Below are 17,736 nucleotides of genomic sequence, written 5' to 3'. Positions count from 1 at the left end.
CTAAACCTTGTAAAAAGCCTTTCCAGAAGACATAAAGCTATTAGAGCTGCAAAGGGTGGGCTGACATCATATTTAAACCTTATGGATTAAGAAGTTCATATGCATGTGAAGGTAAACGACCGGCAATAAGTGTACTTTACTGTGGGTCAAAAGGAAGGCCATCACTGGCTTAAAAACTGAGTACAACACACATGTCACATTTAATATTTGCAACTGTTTTTATTTTCAAATTGACCAAGATGGGAGAAGAGGGGATTATAATAATAATGTTAGCAAACATTTTGCTTCAAAATATTGATTACATCTGACTTTGGGGTAGATAAAGGAGCACAGTTCAAGAGCAGAAGAAGGGATAGAAATACATACAGTACAGGTTAGCATAGCACCGTTTTTACACTGAATACTGGTGTTTTTAACTTTGTGTATGTGTACAGTATTATACTAGATCTAGAACTGTTTAGAACCAAACGGTGTAGTGGAAAGGTGACCTGTGTATCTGTGTGGAAGGGGGAGCTCGCCGTCTTGTCAATGGCGTCCCGTATCAAATATCCTAGACCTCAACTTTGAAGAGATTTTGAACCCTTTTCCCAACCAAGATGTTGTCAGAAACATATTGCTGCAAACCAATAAAGTCTGTAATGGTGAAACATTCAGAGGTTCTTTTACGATAGACTGAAATTCAGATTGTAAGTTCTGGATTCTTGCAGTGAATTGTGAGTTTCGTTCACACCCCTCCATTTCCTTCATCATAAAGCCTGTCAAACAGGCGCACAGTTACAACATCCATTAGTCTCTTTAAAACACCATTACATTCTTTGGGCTGGGTATCAGTGACACAAACTATAAACATTTCATTACCCTTTAGAGATGCCTTAAAACGCACGCACGCACACACAAACACACTAATCTATACAGGACAAACAATTAATGTGAGACGAGTGGAAGACCTGATTCAAATATTAAAGCCCTCACTGTGTAATCTCGCCACTATTCCTTATTTGTATGGGGGAAAACAAGAAATGAGGTTTTATCCCCGCTAACAGCAATTTAGTCTAAATTAAGCTTATGTCCAAGGGTTAACATTTGAGACTTGTCAGATAGTACTAGAGTCACTGTGAGCAGTCTGTTATTGCAGAACAATAATAGTACCCATCTTCTTTAGCCTGGCAGGTGACCAGTGCTCTGCAATGCCTAATAACCACTTTCCAGTCACACTTCTGTGCATGAAAATATACTGGGATAAAGCGACAGCTAACATGCACACAGACTCATTCACACAAACATATTCAAGTTGAGCCGTCCCACACACGGGCTCGCACAATATTGCGCCCAACGAGAGCAGACGTTCCTTGAAAATTACAATTCCTTTATACTGCAACGCAAGAACTGATTGGCTATCGCCAGGGGAAAGAAATACTGACCCCCAAGTGATATAAGAAGTAGGATCAAGGACAGGAGATGTTATATTCACACAAACCCACATGCACACTTTTACTACACTCTGAGACAAAACACATTCTAAATGCTCCTTTGCCAACATTTCACTTCCTCCAAACCAAGGCTTTTCTGTATGATATGGCTTAATCACTGAAGTACACAGGCTGAGCCCAAACCATTTAAAGTGGAGCGGGACCCTGTCCTGGTTTTTGACTGCTATTTGAGAACCGAGAGTCAAGTGAACTGGACTGCATGAGGTTTTCTGAGGCCTAGGAAGAAGGACGAAACACTGATGATACAGGAGACCTTAAGATAGTCAGCTGAAATTCAGATGCTTGGGTAGCGTGAGGTTAGCGTATTCCAATAAGAGTGACAACAGAAGGATTTCTCTGCAATTCTGCTCTACTGCGTCTCAACATCTACCCCCACAAAAACAACAAAAAAAAAAACCCACCAGCATATTTTTATATGCTTTGATAAATAAACAACGAAGGCTCTAAAGAAATCTGGGGCAAATTTGATTCAGTCACCACTTCCTTTATGAATCTTCTTCCTATGGTCTTTGCAGCATCACTGTCTAATCCTTCTGGTCTGGTTCCAGACTGAGGCAGAAGCAAAAACTTTCCACATTCCTGAGAATACAAGTACCATCCAACAACTTCAAACCCTTTACTAAGTCAATTATTGTAAGACACAAGGGGCAACACACACACACACCAGCCACAGACACTCTTGTTCACTCATTCACACAAAGATTGTTTTCTCAGAAACACTCATTAGCTCAAAGAATCACACAACAGATTACAAACAACAGGGTCGACAGTGATTTATCGTACACAACCACGTTAAGTGCTAAAGTTGAGGAGCTTGAGGATATACTGTTTTGTTACATATAGGGCTCTTTAACTTTTAAAAAATAATCCCTACTATATACACACGCATTAATTTTAATAGGGGTAATATCTTGTTGGAAAATATATGCCTTTGAATAGTCTGTTTGAAATTTAAAGTAAAAAAAAATTTTGACTATGTTATTGGCACTTGGAATCACTAAACCCGTCATATGTACAGTAATTATCCTGTAAATAATACAGTTAAACTGTAATCTAGTTTCTTGCCAAACATGATCTGGAATTAGAAAGAGAGCCTTTTTTTGTCTCAGAGACACAGTGTTCAAAAAACAACTTCCACAAAAAACACCCAAGCCCAGCCATTTTTTTTAAAACACTCAGAACTTTAAAACCTTGTTCTGGACTTAATTTTTTTTTTCCTGGGAGGGGTGGTGGTGGTGGTGGTGGTGGTAGGGCGGGGAGGTCTAAGAGGAGTCAGTGCTCCATCTTTGACCACACTTGACCAAAGTAAAAAGTTATGTTGTTTTTTTTTTTGTTTTTTTTAAAGCAACTAATAAAAGCTTACACAGTTATTTTTTCCATGCAATCATATAAAATACTACATTTCTGTTTTCTGTTAGGCTATGGTGGATATTTACAAGTTTTTGTTTGTATCATACAGTAAATCTGTACAAGGCCAGTTCGCTTTGACACGCTTCTCAGAAAAAAAAACAAAAAACAAAAAAAGTGACCATAAAGTGATTAATTCAGGTTTTCACGGAAACTGAAGCTTCCCTCACAACACCGCTTCTCATGAGAGGAAATGGGGATTTGAATCCATCCTGTTGCCATGGTGACAGTCTTTTGGTGAGTTCCTTGTGGACTCATTTTCCTCTTTCCTATGATTTGTTTCTTTCAGATGAAGGAACGATTTCGGGGGGGAAAAACAAACAAACAAAAAAAACAAACGTATGCAACAATCCCTTAAGAGTTCCAATTCCCCACATGTTCTCGCTGTACACACTCCCCTCCTCGCTTCACTGCTGTTGGCTGCTGACAGCGTCAGTCCTGTGCGATGACGGGGCTTTCTGCTGTTTCTGGGGCTGTGGTTTAAGCTGCTGCTGGTGCCTCTGGTGGTGAGATTGTTGTTGCTGCTGTTGCTGCGGTTGTTGTTGCTGCTGCAGTTGCTGTTGCTGCTGTGGATGTGTTGCCTGGGTGAAGGTTCCCTGCTGTTGGAGTGGGAAAGCTGCCTGCAGGATCAGCTGCGTAGACTGGTTGTTGTGGAGAAGACGAGGGCCCTGGCAGCAAGACAATGCAATGATATTAGACAATGAAGGAAATTCTTCTCCCTCTGCTCATTCTCTAGTGTCACTGAAAGTCTTAAACATTTACAAGTGTAAATGACACTCCGTACACTTAAGACACACTTTATATAATTTCATAATTATTCGCAATATCATAAAAATGAAATATCTGTACAGTAAAATTAAACATGAATGCTATCCTATCATACCATGCCTCTACAATATTTTAAATCAATGACATCTTCTGCCCTCTAGTGATACCTGTAGGAATTGCTGTTGTTGCTGCTGCCCCTGCTGGTTGCTTTGTGCCACTACAGCTGTCTGGTTTTGGCCGTCTGGTTGTCCTTGAGGTGCTTGGGCCGGCTGCAGAGTCAGCGTTTGGGTCTGCCCCCCTTGCTGAAGTGGTACAGAGGGTTAACAAAGGGAATATGTTGAGGTAAAGGAATAAAAATGAATTAAAAAGTTCACTCACTCACTGCTTTCAGGGTGAATGAGCAGCTACTCTTAGTTTTATCGTTATCAATTATTAAGATGTGTGCCATTTTTTCACTATTTAAGTAATTACCCAACAACCTGCAAGTCTTTGATTTTTCAAGCGTGCTTTTGGGTTTCATTTAATTATTAAAAGGGTTATGCTGTTTTTTTTAAACCCAAAATACTTTTTCTATCATCCTGAATCTCTTCGTTAACTACTTCCAGAACCACACTGTTGCGTTAACTAGTCTTTTTTTCCCCCTCCCCTTTTCATTTCAGTTACAAACACCTAGAAAATTATTGCTAACGAGCATTTTCAAAGCTACTGTGCCAGAATCATTACACCAAGCGTTAAAGAACACACATTTTACTATGCCAGGAGCAGTTTGTCAGCCCTGAGTGGCTCAGATATAATCATTTAAATGGGCTTCACTCCAAATAGTTTTGATCTTAGACAGAGAGAGGCAAAACAAAAGAAACAGACATCATTCAAACTGTGTTTACCTGCTGGCTCCCAAATGGGTTGTATGCGGTAACCACCTGCCCCATAAACATAGAAGTGGGAACCATGACTGCACCACATGCATGCATTGGAGCTGTCACAAGCTTGGTCACAAGCTGCTGCCCTGCTGGGAAGCTGGAGAAAGAACTAGATATATTTATCCATCATAGTAAATATCAGCTTTTCAAATGTACAAACTGTCAGATTGTCATTATAATGGGAATCAGGTTCGATTGTTCTGCACTAACCGGATCTGTCGGTCCTGGGTGAAAGTGGCCACAGCTGTGCCTTGCTGGGTGTTATTCTGCGGCAGGCTGGTGCTGATCTGCAGCACATTTGGCTGTCCTGGCTGGGAAATCATCATTGTGTTGTATAAAGGAGCAGATACAGAGCCCTGGGTCTGGGGTTGAGGTTGGGGCTGAGGCTGAGAAGCTTGCTGAGTCTGACGCTGGGGCTACAGAGGAGCAACAGCAAAGGCCATGACATTGTCTTTTAAATTAACGAAGCATTAACAAGATTATTTAAAGATTTTCTGTGGATTCGTTCTCCAGTTTCACTTTCCCCACTTTTACGCTGTCATGTGTGAAATTTACACATAACACAAAATAAATCAGCATGTAAGTCAAAGTGGTTTTTCGTAAGTTTTCTGTCTTCTAACTTTGAGACACAAAAATGAAATCGGTGAAATGTCTTGCTGCTGTCACACTCACCATTTTGAGCTGACTTCAAAATTGCATGAGATAATCAATAATTCACAACATGGAAATTTAAACTGTGTCTATTCAGAGGAAAGGCGGGGTTTAATGAAAGCCTCCACTATCACTGAGTGACCCCTAAAGTGTCACATTATTAAAAATGCAAACAGCATGAGATTTTAACATTTTATCCTCACAGCATAGCACTGTAATATCTGCATAAAAGTGACTAATACTGTCCCAAATTTAGGTAAGATTATTGTTCACAGAGAAAGCTGAAAGAAGACTACATGCACACACAGGCAACTTCTGAGATTAAAAGGAAATGACAAAATCATGGACATGCAAAGGAAACAGACAAACATTTTCATCTGATCTGAACTTTCAAAACCATTTTCATAGTATTTCCATAGCCTGTCTGCTTGCGTGTGTCTGCCGGTATCGCACCTGCATAAGGGTGTTGGTCTGCTGTTGTAAGCTCTGTTGAGTGGGAGGAGCCTGCTGCTGGATGGTGAGCTGCTGTGTTCCCGAATGGACGGGGTTAATTGTTGTTTGCTGGACCTGATTGGTCAACGTAGTTGTCTGCTGGACTGATCCTACTTGAGGAAGCTGTACATTCATGGGTCCACCCTGCTGCTGCAGCAACATCTGTTAGAATGGACACATGAAACGTCAGGCCACATTCAGATAGTAAGGAGATTTACAATGTGTGCGTGTTACTTTTACCAGATCTGTGCGTGACAACAGAATAATCAACAGAAATAAATTATCTTTACACAATCAGGAGATGGCAGTTTACTGTTTTCTATGAATAGAAGAAATATATAATGCATGCAGGATTCCAGTCCTGATCTAGGTCAAGCAAAACCAGGTACAGGACAATTCACCTACTTGGTCTGAACAGAGGTCACATTTCTTGTTCGATTAATTGATTTTTTTTTTCCACATGTGGAAAATATTACATCAACACTACTTCTTGGCTCTATCTGTATCCTGTGAACAGAATCCACCCTGTTGGTTTATTTTTATAATTAATTTTATTTTGCTGTAAACACTAGGTGCAGTCATACACACCATTTTCTCAATATACAGATGTTAACTTCGACATGAAGACAGAGAAAGAGTTATGAATAGAGAGAAATAAAGCAAAGTAATAGAGGATGACACAAGGTAAGTTACACTAGAGATATAAATAGACACTGAGTAAAGTGGATTTAAACACACCTACTGTAAGAAAAGGCTTTTATGTCATAAAGCAGTGCTGACCTAAAAGTAATCTTGCATACGCATCTACAGCCTACCTGTATACCCTGCCCCTGGACTCTCTGCAGCTGCTCCTGGATGTGTCTGAGCTCCTCCTGCTGCCGCTGAATGTTAGCCTGGATCATTCTGGTCCTCTGCTCCAGCTGCTCCTTTAAGTGCTGCATGGCATTCACCTGCGCTGAGAACTCCATCACTGGCTGCAGACGGAGAGAAAAAGAACAAGCTGTGCAATGTGTATGCAATTAGGATACACTGGCTAATCGAACTCCATAGTTGGGTTGCACAGTTAATTAAATGCCACAAGGTCCAAGACCTCAGAGTCCACATTATACAAGCATTTGAAAAAAAACGTTTGTCACCAATTAACCTGTTGTCAACAAACCATTTGAGCTCTTCTCCACATAATTATGTCTCACCTGCACATTTGTCTGGAGCTGCTGTTGTTGTTGTTGTTGCTGCTGCTGCTGTTGCTGTTGTTGTTGTTGTTGTTGCTGATTGATCATACCAGGAGCTACACTCTGCCCTGTAGTCTGAGAGCTCATAGACTGCAAATATAATGAAAACAAAAACTATGATTACAGGCATGAATTTTTCATTGTATTACACCACTTTATATGCACATGTTCAAGACTTAAAACTGAAATACACTTGCATTTATATAGTGTTTTTCTAATTTTACAGATACATACATACATCTACACAGGAAAATTTAGAATAACAGTTAACCTAGTATTCATGTTTTTGGACTGTGAGAGGAAGCCAGACTACCCGGAGGAAACCCACACAGGAACAGAGAAAATATGCACACTCCACACAGAAAGTCCCTAGCTGAGGTTTAAACCAGGAACTTTCTTGCTGTGAGGCAACAGTGCGACGCACATCTCTGAGTTTTGACGCCGCTTAACGCCCATTCAAAGCACAACAACTTTAGTACGTAAGTTGAAAAACACAGATTTTATGGTAATTATGTATTTTTGATTGAAAGATTGTTGAAGTGAAGATGCAAAACAATGAACCTCTCACCATCCCAGCTAACACTGCAGTACTGTCTTGATGCTAACCGCTGGCCTACTGAAACCTCATCAGCATATTAACCTTGCCCGTTGCTCTCCATTGAAGTTTGAAATCAAAACTGTAGCTGAGAAATTTGATTACATGTATTGAAAATTATGGTGGTAAAATCAGGTCACATTCAACATAATGTGATATAATGGAAATTTAAACTCGCGTACAGGTTTTATGTACAGCCCATACTTTAAGCAGCTGAAAAGATGCTTTATAATTTCCCCAGTGATGCTCTTTCAGGCCTTCACTGTAACTCTGGTTTAGCTCTCTGTCTTTAACAAGTGTTTTTGTGACAGCAATTTTTTTTTGAATTTTTGCCTGAAGAGTCATTTAGTTTTAGTTATAATTTAGGGATCTAAGTTTAGGGTCAACTACATATCACAAGATTATCAAAACCTAAATGTGAAGTTGATTTATTTGCCTAAAATATAAAGTGTAAAAGTTTGTGTTTTTACTCCACAAGGTTTGCAAAGCATCTTATTTTCCCAGACTTAAAAAGCGAAATATGTCCATATGTCTGCTCTAAATTTTGTCATGTTTTCATGAGAAACAGAGGCATGGGAGCTTCCTCCACACCCTGTTTGCTGAGGGCAGATCAAATTCTGTGCATCCAACCTTGATGTACACAGAGAATACTGACAGGATCACTTCCAAAACTCGCACCGCCTCTCAGAACATTTTCATCTTGTTTTTATTCGTTGGTACAAGTGTCCGTAGATTTCATCGCAGTTTTTATCCTCATGCATTCGTTTTTATTTTAGTGATTTTGTTTTCGTCAGGGAGAAACAGGTTGTTGACAAAAACTATGATGAAAATTATTAAAATAGTAAATGGCCTGCATTTGTATAGCACTTTACTTATTATTTATTAGTCAGCAGAATTAACACTGTTCTTGAAGTCGGAAGCGTTTGTCTGCGCTTAGTGCTCAGATTACGTAAGAAAGCTTCAGGAAATAGTCAAGCACAAAAGTTCCACCAGGAACCAGATATGCCAATCCATAAAACAAAAAAGAAAACAGTGTTTTCTTGACCAATTTCTGTGTTAGTTATGGCCAGAAGTAGTTTTGTAAGGATTTTCTATGCATTAGCCAGCTGTGTCCTGTCTCACCTGGCTGCTGATAGATGACCGGCGCTGTGATGTCATCTCCATGGTAGATGCTAATGATTGCCGAGGGGGCGTGGCCGTGTCCATGTGTAACTTGGGAGCTGTCGCTGCAGAGAAAGTAATTGGTGGTCAATGGTTATTTTTAGATGATATCATTTTACTACAGGAGTTAGCCACTGAATTTTAATACAGAGAGGATATGTCACCACCTCCCCTTAACAGTATGTCAGTGTATGTCACATTACTTGTGCAACTGTGGGTGTCCTTACAAGTGCAGGTGTTGTCAGACACATGCGATGAGGACTTGCGGGAACTCCGCGAGGAAGTCGAAGGTGTTCTACTGTGGTCAAATCGCTCCAGTGCCTCCTTCAGGCTGGACGTATTGAGCTGTGACTCTGAGCCAGAGTCTTGACTCTGGAAAAATAAGAAAATACCAAAGATTTAAAAAACAAGAAAGCCTATCCATTGTATCTAATGGAGTGCATACAAGTGGAAATTACAGGCCTAAAAGGTAATTGAGGTACCAGCAGAAAATCTGAAGCATAAATTTCATAATCTAACATTGTAACAGCTCCTAATGAAGCTGAATATTGTACTTCAACATGTAATATATTTCTGGTATTTTTGCTTTCATCTGTTTCAGTTAGTCTTACGCAACAACTTCTACCACAACATTGTTTTTAGACTCAATTTTACTCCTGTGCTTGACATGTTTGTAATTATAAGGACCGTGCTACATGTTTTATTTATTTCTCACCTTATCTGCAGTGACTTCTGGATTTGCCTCCTCGATGCCGAGCTCTCTGCGCTGTTCTGCCCTCACCTCTGCATAGCTGCATTTTAGACCAAAAACAAAAACAAACAAAAAAAAAAGGGGGGGGGGGGGGGGGGGGGGTTTGAGAAGATGGTTGACCAATAAAAACATTATAAAAATAGAGACATAAAGAGTCTTTTGTTAACACAAACTCAACATCGTTCCTGAAAAAGTCCAGTGATCAGCAATCTTCTGGAAAAGGGGAATAAAATAAACATACTTGTACCTGACTACTGTGTGCGTGCAGACAATAAACTCAGGTCGAGAGTTCCATTGATGGTAGGTGATGTAGTAGTGTGTCTGCAGCCAGATCCACTGTTGACCTTTCGTCAGGAAACGGTAGTAGCATGACTTCCCTTTACCATATTGCATTACTGAACAGAAGCGGGGCAGAAACAGCCAAAGATGTTACCAAAAACACTCAGAAAAAGGCTTTTACAAAAGATTTTTGCTAGTTTGACTTAAAGTAAGTGCTCACAGTGTTCGTGACATTTCGCTAGCGTCTCCAGGTCGTCCACATGGTAATAGTCGTACCCTGATGTCCCCAAAACCTCAAAAGGCAGGTAGCCTATAATTGGTGGCGCTCTGTAAAAGGTAAAAGAATTTTCTTACTCTGATGTAAAATTGCTGAACGGATACTTTTTCTAGAGAAATGCTTTATTTTCATGTACATTTATTTATTTTATTTATCCATCCATTCGCTTCCGCTTATCCTTTCCAGGGTCGCGGAGGGTGCTGGAGCCTATCCCAGCTTTCATAGGGCAAGAGGCGGGGTACACCCTGGACAGGTCGCCAGTCTGTCGCAGGGCTAACACATAGAGACACAGACAACCAGTCGCATTCACATTCACTCACAGATTCACACCTATGGGCAATTTAGATTGACCAATTAACCTATCCCCACTAACTGCATGTTTTTGGACTGTGGGAGGAAGCCAGAGTACCCGGAGAGAACCCACGCAAACACGAGGAGGACATGCAAACTCCACACAGAAAGACCCCGGCCTGATGGTGGAATTGAACTCAGGACCTTCTTGCTGTGCAGCAACGCTGCTAACCACCGTGCCGCCCTCATTTATTTTATTTATGATTTGTTTATTTATTTTCTATGATTTCTTAACTTCTGGTGTCCTGAAAAGTGAAACTAGAAGTGTGGAGGAAAATCTCAATGGAGAAATAAATTGAAGAACAAGAACACAGTTTGTGAAGAACTGAAATGAAACATATTTGAACTATGACCTGGAAAAAGACCGTACTATCCTCTAGTTCACATTTAAATTTGTCAATAATGAATGAAGACAGAACTTAAGAGGTTAGATGCATGAATAAAGTCTCACATTTGCTAAACTGACCAATCATAATGTGTGTGAATGTGTGTTTCAGCCATCTATATAAGACAGCAGCCATGTGGGTGCAACTCAACCACCCAACAACCTGTTGTGATTGAGTATACAGGAGAAGAACTAGATCTGCCTACCGATGGTCTAAAAAGAGGAATTTCCATTCTAGACTGTGTCTTGATGTGAACTCTTCATTGGGCTCCTCCACCGTACACATTTCCTATGAAAATAAAATTGTGAAAATTAGATGTTTTGAGAGATAATTAATAGCTAATTGACAAATAAATACTTGACAGTCTAATGAGTAAAGTCAGTTCATGTCTGAATAATACCTTGATAAACTGAGGCTTAGCTAGCCGGACCGTGGCTACAAAGCACACCTGGTCATCAAAGGCAGGTTGTAGCGACCGCTGTAACACCCCTGCCAGACCGTTCCTAGTCACATTGGGAACTGCACAACAGTGTTACTTACTCAGCATGTCAAAGAATATAAAATGTGGTTCACAGAGCAGTACACAGAATAATATCTTTCTAGGCTAGTAAATGATATCTTAAAATTATGCTTATTTTCCACTTTTTGACTTTAACATTTAATGGGTTTAACACACAAGTTTAATGCTAGTTTGTATCTATACATGCAAGCTTGTTTGGAAAATAGTATTTAAAAAAAAACAAAAAAACAAAAAACAAAAACATCTTCTGAAATTCCTCACATGCAGTGCGAGGGACATACCGTTACTGAGAGACTTGAAGTTGCCGATGAACTTAACATATTCATAAACAGGGGATTCTTTGGGGTCAATGGCCCCTCGCAGCATATGACAGCAGAACTCCATGTGATTCTTAGCTGGAGACAAAAAAGAAAAAGAGATTATAATTACCAAGGAAAAAAAATACAACTGCTTGTAAAAACATGCTGTTCATGTGCTCCACAAAGGTCATGTCCAGTCCAGCAGCTTCACTCTGACAAGCCGTGTGTTCACACTATGGTGACGTTTTTGAAATTTGAATCCTTTTTAACATTATTTATTTATCAATTTATTTGAGAAATACTTTTACTTGTGAGCATTTTTAATCTGATAATAATAAATAATCCTGTTTAATCATCAGACATACAAAAAAAAAATAAATTGTAAACCATATCATTTCAAATAAGCAGGTTTTATGGTACAAGATGACGGTGTGTTACTCACACTTTAGGTAATCAGTGCTAAGGTTCTCTAGCTCAGAGGGGTGTGTGGACAGAGCCTTGTACACTTCGGAGTGTTCCCCAACCGGCAGGAAGTTTAACAGGTTCTGGTCCACCAAATCCGCCTGATAAAACACCCACACACAGGCACACACACACATTCAAGAGGAATACAAATTAAGACAAGCCCTTTTCAATACACACTGGTCAGCCTGACATGTTTAATCTGAACCACACAAAAGATCCTATGAAAGCTTTTGTTATAATAAAGTGTATGACTAATACAGACACGGTTGCAGGGGGAGGTGATTTACCGGGAGGTGTTCTAGTAGTGAAGTGACACTCTCAGACACGTAGAGGATGTTGCCATCAGTCATTATTGCTATAAAGAACCCATCAAGAGCCTGTTAAAAAAAAAAAAAAAAACAGTGTCAAATCCCATAAGGACAAACTTAAAATTGTAAATTTAACTTCAGATATAACTATACTGTACAAAATGAGGTGACACTGACCACTGCATTAATACAACTGTGGGTCAAGTGCCTGTGTTTTTACACAACAAACAAGATTACAGAACGAAACCTAAGATTTCTGACCTCCAGCATGAGCTGGGTGAATTCCTCATTGCTAAGAAATGGAGGCTTCCAATCTTGCCTGATCTCACTCGACTCAGACTGAGCTGCAATCTCTGGTGAAGGACAGAGAATTCAGTCAGAACTTAATACAGACATAGTGGAAAACGTCGAGGAAGAATAAGAGCACGAGAGGTGAGGGCATGTAAAAAGACAACAAAAACAGCATAAAGTTAACAGTAAACAACTGGGTGGAAAAATGTTTTGAGACTGCTATGTCCAGTATGAAAACAAGACAGTTAAAAACATACTAGGCGGAAGCTGGTATTTTATTATCTTGCAAGTCAATGACACTAGATAAAAACAAAAGGATCACTGACCTATAAACAGTGATGAAATAATTTAACATAAACACAATATCAGTATTCATAAAAAGTTAAAACTGCTGAAACCCTTATAATTATTAAAAGACATAAAGGTAGATTTACTTTAAGAATAACTTGTTAGGTCAAAAATACACAACTGGTTCAAATAGTTACCATTTTGTAATGTAAAATTACAGCACCAATGTCTCATAAAAAGGCAATAAAAACATACTTTCGCTTTCTAGTGATGAAGGTAAGCAAACCCTGATAAGTGTGGCTAAATCGGAATGATCAAGCTAAATATACAAAAAACATCCACCCTGTGAGGTGTTTAGCAAAAACAGGAAGTGAGACGAGCACGGCAGAAAGCTCTGACCTTTGTGTTTACACAGGAAGTCGATGCTTTTCTGCAGGATGGTGGACTTGTCCATCTTTCTAGTGTTGCCAGGCAACATTGTGCCGAGTTCCTTGATGAGGACATTGAACTGGTCTCGCCGTCTCTTCTCAGACTTGTTACGGGACACGCTGCAAGCAAAAATAGTTTTGAAATAGAAGGTTTAAGACATTTTATTTGGTTCTGTTTTCATCCAGTGTTTTGACTGGGCTTTAAAAACACAACCTTTAAAAAAACAGTAATGTAACTTTATCATAAGTGACCCTGGTTATGTGAAAGTCAAGGCAGAATGACTGTTGTGTGAATGGCATTAGGACAAAGTCAGCTCTGACACTGTGTATTAACAAAAATGTACTAACTCATGTTTAATCAATATTCTATGACTTTTTTAAGTCCATACTAGACTAATCTCCTCTCCAGCATGTTTATCTTACCGTTTTGCTTTGTCCTTTTCATCTTCTTCCATCAACCCATCAAAGATGCTACAATCATCCCTAAAGAAGGAAGAAAGCAAACATATTTACAGCCATTCACAGCTTTCAAGACTTACTTGTTTACGTTTTCCTGCATGTGCGGTGGCCTTGAAGGCAGGTATGCATTGTTAATAATAACCAATGACTGATGTTGGCTAATGAGAGAATTCCTATTGTACATGCCAGCAGCAGGTTTATTTTTGGGTCACACAGAAAACGGGTGAGAGAGAGAGAGCGAGAGAGAAAGAGAGAGAGAGAGCAGTAGAAGGAATGCGTTTTGTTTGCCAAGAAGATTAAGCGCATTTGTGTACTACGTTTCAATTAATATAGGTCAAAAAAAATCATTTGATGGGGACTCATAGATGCTATCCATAACTTTCTTTCTTTAAATGAAAAAATATTCTTTCAAAAGTAAAGAAATATAAAGAGTTAAAATAATGAGTTTTAATTTTTGAGCCAGATGTTACATACATATATTTTGTGATTTTGTACATGTGACTATGAACATATTCTGTATACAGCAGACAACATTTTGAGGTGTTGTGTGCAGCATTATACCCCATGCTTGATGTCATGGTGGCTGCTAATCAGGGCTGTGGCTGCAGTGATTTGTTCTTTAGGCGTGAGGTAGGCATTTGGAAGACCACCTGTTGAGACAAAAAGAGCAGGTAGTTTATTAGTTTAACTCCTAGTTATTTTTCATATTGTATATGAAGGCACTAAATGGGGCTTTGAAGTGAAAGCCTGAAAGGGTAGTCCCTTTTCTAACCATAACATTTGCAGATCATATCTTTTCTCTTAACTAGTTCCTTTCTTTTTAAAAAACACAGTTACATCTCCATACATGCATGCACACACTAAATAATAAAAATTTCTGACATTTAATAAACACTTTTCCATGCACCAGATTAAATCTGTGTGTCTGTGTATTAACTTCTCACCTCACTGCAGCCTATGCACGTGCTCAGTTAACGTATTTTCTCAGGGGGTTGTAGAAGGGGTTTGGGGTCAATAGTGGAGCTGATGTCATTGGGGTCATGAGAGGGCACCAGGCCACAGGAAGGACATGGTGGTCAAGCAAACCTGCTGGAGAAATCAGAGCAGAAACTAATGGTCATGGGGAGACCAACCAGAGAGTTTGGAAACATAATAACCATCTCCTAGTGCACTGTCTGCCATTTCTTAAACCAAGATTTATTTTTATTTATTCTTTTTTCCCCCTTTAAAATCAGTTTCTTCCTTTTAATTTTGGTACAATATACATTATGGACATAAATGTATTTTATGAATTAAGATTATTAAATTACAGTATAACATGCGGCAGCATCTTCAAAGTGTGAATAACATAAATCAATACAAAAAAAATACCCTGAAATGAAATTTACTTCTGCACTTACAATAGTTTTACATCATGTAACTTACATTCTGGAATGTCACTTGTTGGTATAATTAGCTGTTTGAGATCGCAGCCTTTGAGTTGCTGACAAATCTTGTGTGTGCAAACCACACCTCACCTGCAACACAAACATACACCCACTGTTTACCATGCACAGAAATTCTAGAAGTCACCCGAAAAATGCAGATGTTAGTTGCTAAGTACAAAAGTACAAAACAGGAAACCTGAGCTGCAAGTAATCAGCTTTTACACATAGATTTGTCATACCACTAAAACGCCAAAAACAAGTATGCTCTGTCTAAGAAACGGTTAAAAGTAAAAGGGATTTAATACTACTTTCATATAAAAAAAATTAACAACAAATACCCCATTATCTCAGCAACAGTCCAATCATTTTACAGAGATATATGATCACAATTGAGGTGCTGGACCCAATATAACCTTGGCATTTTGCCATGAAAAATGACTGGTGATGACTTAGAGTAGTTGCTGATTGTTTTCCTGTTAATCAACAGTTCTGTTGTTTTGATTCTCAAACTGTTATGACCAATCTAGTCTTCGCATCAATGCTCAGTGTGCGTTTTCTTTTTTTATTAAAAACAACAGTCTAAAGATTTACTCTTTACATTAACACCAACCAGCACCACAACTGAACAGCAATAACTTGTGAGTGTTAGTGCTTTTTTCAACAAGCAAACTCATGCACAAGAGTCGAATAATCAATTTCAGCATTTGCTAAAGGCTTAAAAGATTAGTCTATAGGAGTCGCTTCCAAACTCGTCAAGTAGTCCCACCGGCACAGGGACAACAGACCACCACTTAATCAACGCCTTCTAAGAGGATTTTGCTGTATATAAGTGTGGGCAGAGAGGTCACGAAGACTACACTAACAACTGTGGACAGCATACTAGAGGAGATGCCCTCTCATATCTCCCTCATGTGTATAAAACCATCATAAGGAGATCACACTGGTGGTCCCAAGGCTATATTTCGGGATGCTGACCTGCACTTGGTGTTCTTGGTGAAGAAGCCTCGTTAAACTGAGCTTCTTCATTGGACGAAGACGTTGTAAACCATTCCCAATGAATTAACTCTCATATGAGCAACATGACCGAATGTTTTTCCGTCTCCCAAAACAGCAACGAGCCATAAGATAAGGCAATCTAGCGTTTAACATATACAATTTAATGCCACAGGTGTTAGTTATACAACCTAAAAGAGAGCAACCCATATAGCTAGCTAGCAGGCTAACTAAGCTTGCTACCGAAAACTGCCAATTTAACTCAGAGATTTAATGCTCTTACTGCCCCAGTTTCCTCATGCTCACACTCCGAAAACACTGAATGACACTCACGGGTAAAGCATTTCACATTTGTCAAAAATAAACAAGAGGAAAAATATGTCTATCATAGCAAGCTGGCGCCGAGCCCGAAGCTGTCACGCAACAACTGACACTGAAGATGAAATAATCTAAAATATTACCGTCGGGTCCTCAAACGCCGCGCATGAACATCCGCGCGGGGCAAGGTCCTCGCGTAAGCCGACAAAAACATGCCTATCCACCGCGGAGACACATCTATAAAACCAACGACGGTGGAAACATTTTCGCGGCAGATGTACATACACACATACATACACTGTTCCCGGGCACACGCGCGCGGGCTCTCACACACACACACACACACACACTGGCAAGGATACGCGCACGCGCTCGCCCACTCTTACACATAGACACTGGCTGCTCCAAATGTGGGTCACTGGGCCTTGCTCTCCCTCATGCGTGCGGAAACAGTCCCGAAGCCTGCTCTGCAGTCCGACCGCTTCCGCACGCCGAAAACACCGTCTACAAACCACGGCTGCCGTGCTATTTCACGATCGGTAACCGCCACCAGCTTCGCGTATGCATTAAAAACCCTTACCTTGACGAATAATCGAGAGCAGCCTCCGTGTTTTGCTTACTTGTGAGCGTTGCAGCGAGGTGGTGGGGGCCAGGAGGACTTCGTGTTGGGGAGAAAAACAGGAGGCCTACTTCATATTACGACGTACAGTCATGCGCAATAGAGACAGCAGGGCGCACTATTTTGCAAGTACAGTAGCCGAGGGAAAACTGAGGGAATCGCTGAGTGATCTTCGAAAGGGGAAATGACTCCGCGTTTTTTTATGTGGCTTTTCCACACAAACTACTCCACTGTCCGAGCGACCGAGGTAGCGATTAAAAATTAAGGCATTTAAAATGTTTAAAAATGGCTGACGCCAGTCTGGATAATAGTGATATATAAAAATAGATACACAGTTTACTCGCGTTTTAAAAGCACCTCAATAGCAATATTTAAATAATATATTTAGATAAACTAATAATATCTCTACTGGCTGTAATTTGGGTTGCACGGTATTAACTGTGAATGTGACATTGGACGGTCGCCACAGGGGTGTAGAAGCAGGTTAAAGACAGCCCTCCTGATGACAAGGGGTTCCCCTTTTATCGACATTCAATCGCAGGCATTCACGGCCATGACGTT

At 39.9% G+C, this 17,736-nt stretch overlaps 1 protein-coding gene across 5 annotated transcripts; it reads right to left on the bottom strand.

Moving 5' to 3' along the window:
- Positions 1-194: 194 nt before the first annotated feature.
- On the bottom strand, positions 195-17,309 carry clockb (clock circadian regulator b). 5 transcript variants are annotated; one of them, XM_076884988.1, is made up of 24 exons: positions 17,177-17,309; positions 15,244-15,335; positions 14,763-14,907; positions 14,380-14,468; positions 13,783-13,842; positions 13,331-13,479; positions 12,614-12,705; positions 12,332-12,421; positions 12,022-12,142; positions 11,562-11,675; positions 11,161-11,279; positions 10,966-11,048; positions 9,967-10,073; positions 9,715-9,862; positions 9,432-9,507; positions 8,920-9,088; positions 8,678-8,781; positions 6,922-7,050; positions 6,544-6,702; positions 5,690-5,890; positions 4,796-5,001; positions 4,550-4,682; positions 3,833-3,967; positions 195-3,565 (listed from the first exon to the last, which is right to left on the bottom strand). In XM_076884988.1, exons 4-24 carry the CDS (start codon positions 14,394-14,396, stop codon positions 3,305-3,307), a joined length of 2,673 nt encoding a protein of 890 aa, XP_076741103.1. In that variant the 5' UTR covers positions 14,397-14,468; positions 14,763-14,907; positions 15,244-15,335; positions 17,177-17,309; the 3' UTR covers positions 195-3,304. The 5 variants fall into 5 exon arrangements, with proteins under 5 accessions (XP_076741103.1, XP_076741099.1, XP_004564260.2 ...); XM_076884984.1 differs by having other exon boundaries at positions 17,137-17,286; XM_004564203.6 differs by having other exon boundaries at positions 8,944-9,088; positions 17,137-17,286.
- Positions 17,310-17,736: the final 427 nt, after the last annotated feature.

This window comes from Maylandia zebra, linkage group LG6 (assembly GCF_041146795.1).
Source record: "Maylandia zebra isolate NMK-2024a linkage group LG6, Mzebra_GT3a, whole genome shotgun sequence".
Taxonomy (NCBI): Eukaryota; Metazoa; Chordata; class Actinopteri; order Cichliformes; family Cichlidae; genus Maylandia; species Maylandia zebra.
This window is presented reverse-complemented; position numbering and strand designations above follow the sequence as displayed.

Bases quoted from the DNA above. Each gene is read 5' to 3' on its own strand.
- clockb (XM_076884988.1), bottom strand. The intron at 6,703-6,921 runs GTGAGACATAAT...CTCCGTCTGCAG, and splicing joins AGCTCCAGACAAATGTGCAG to CCAGTGATGGAGTTCTCAGC. The intron at 3,566-3,832 runs GTATCACTAGAG...TCTTGCTGCCAG, and splicing joins AACAACAGCAATTCCTACAG to GGCCCTCGTCTTCTCCACAA.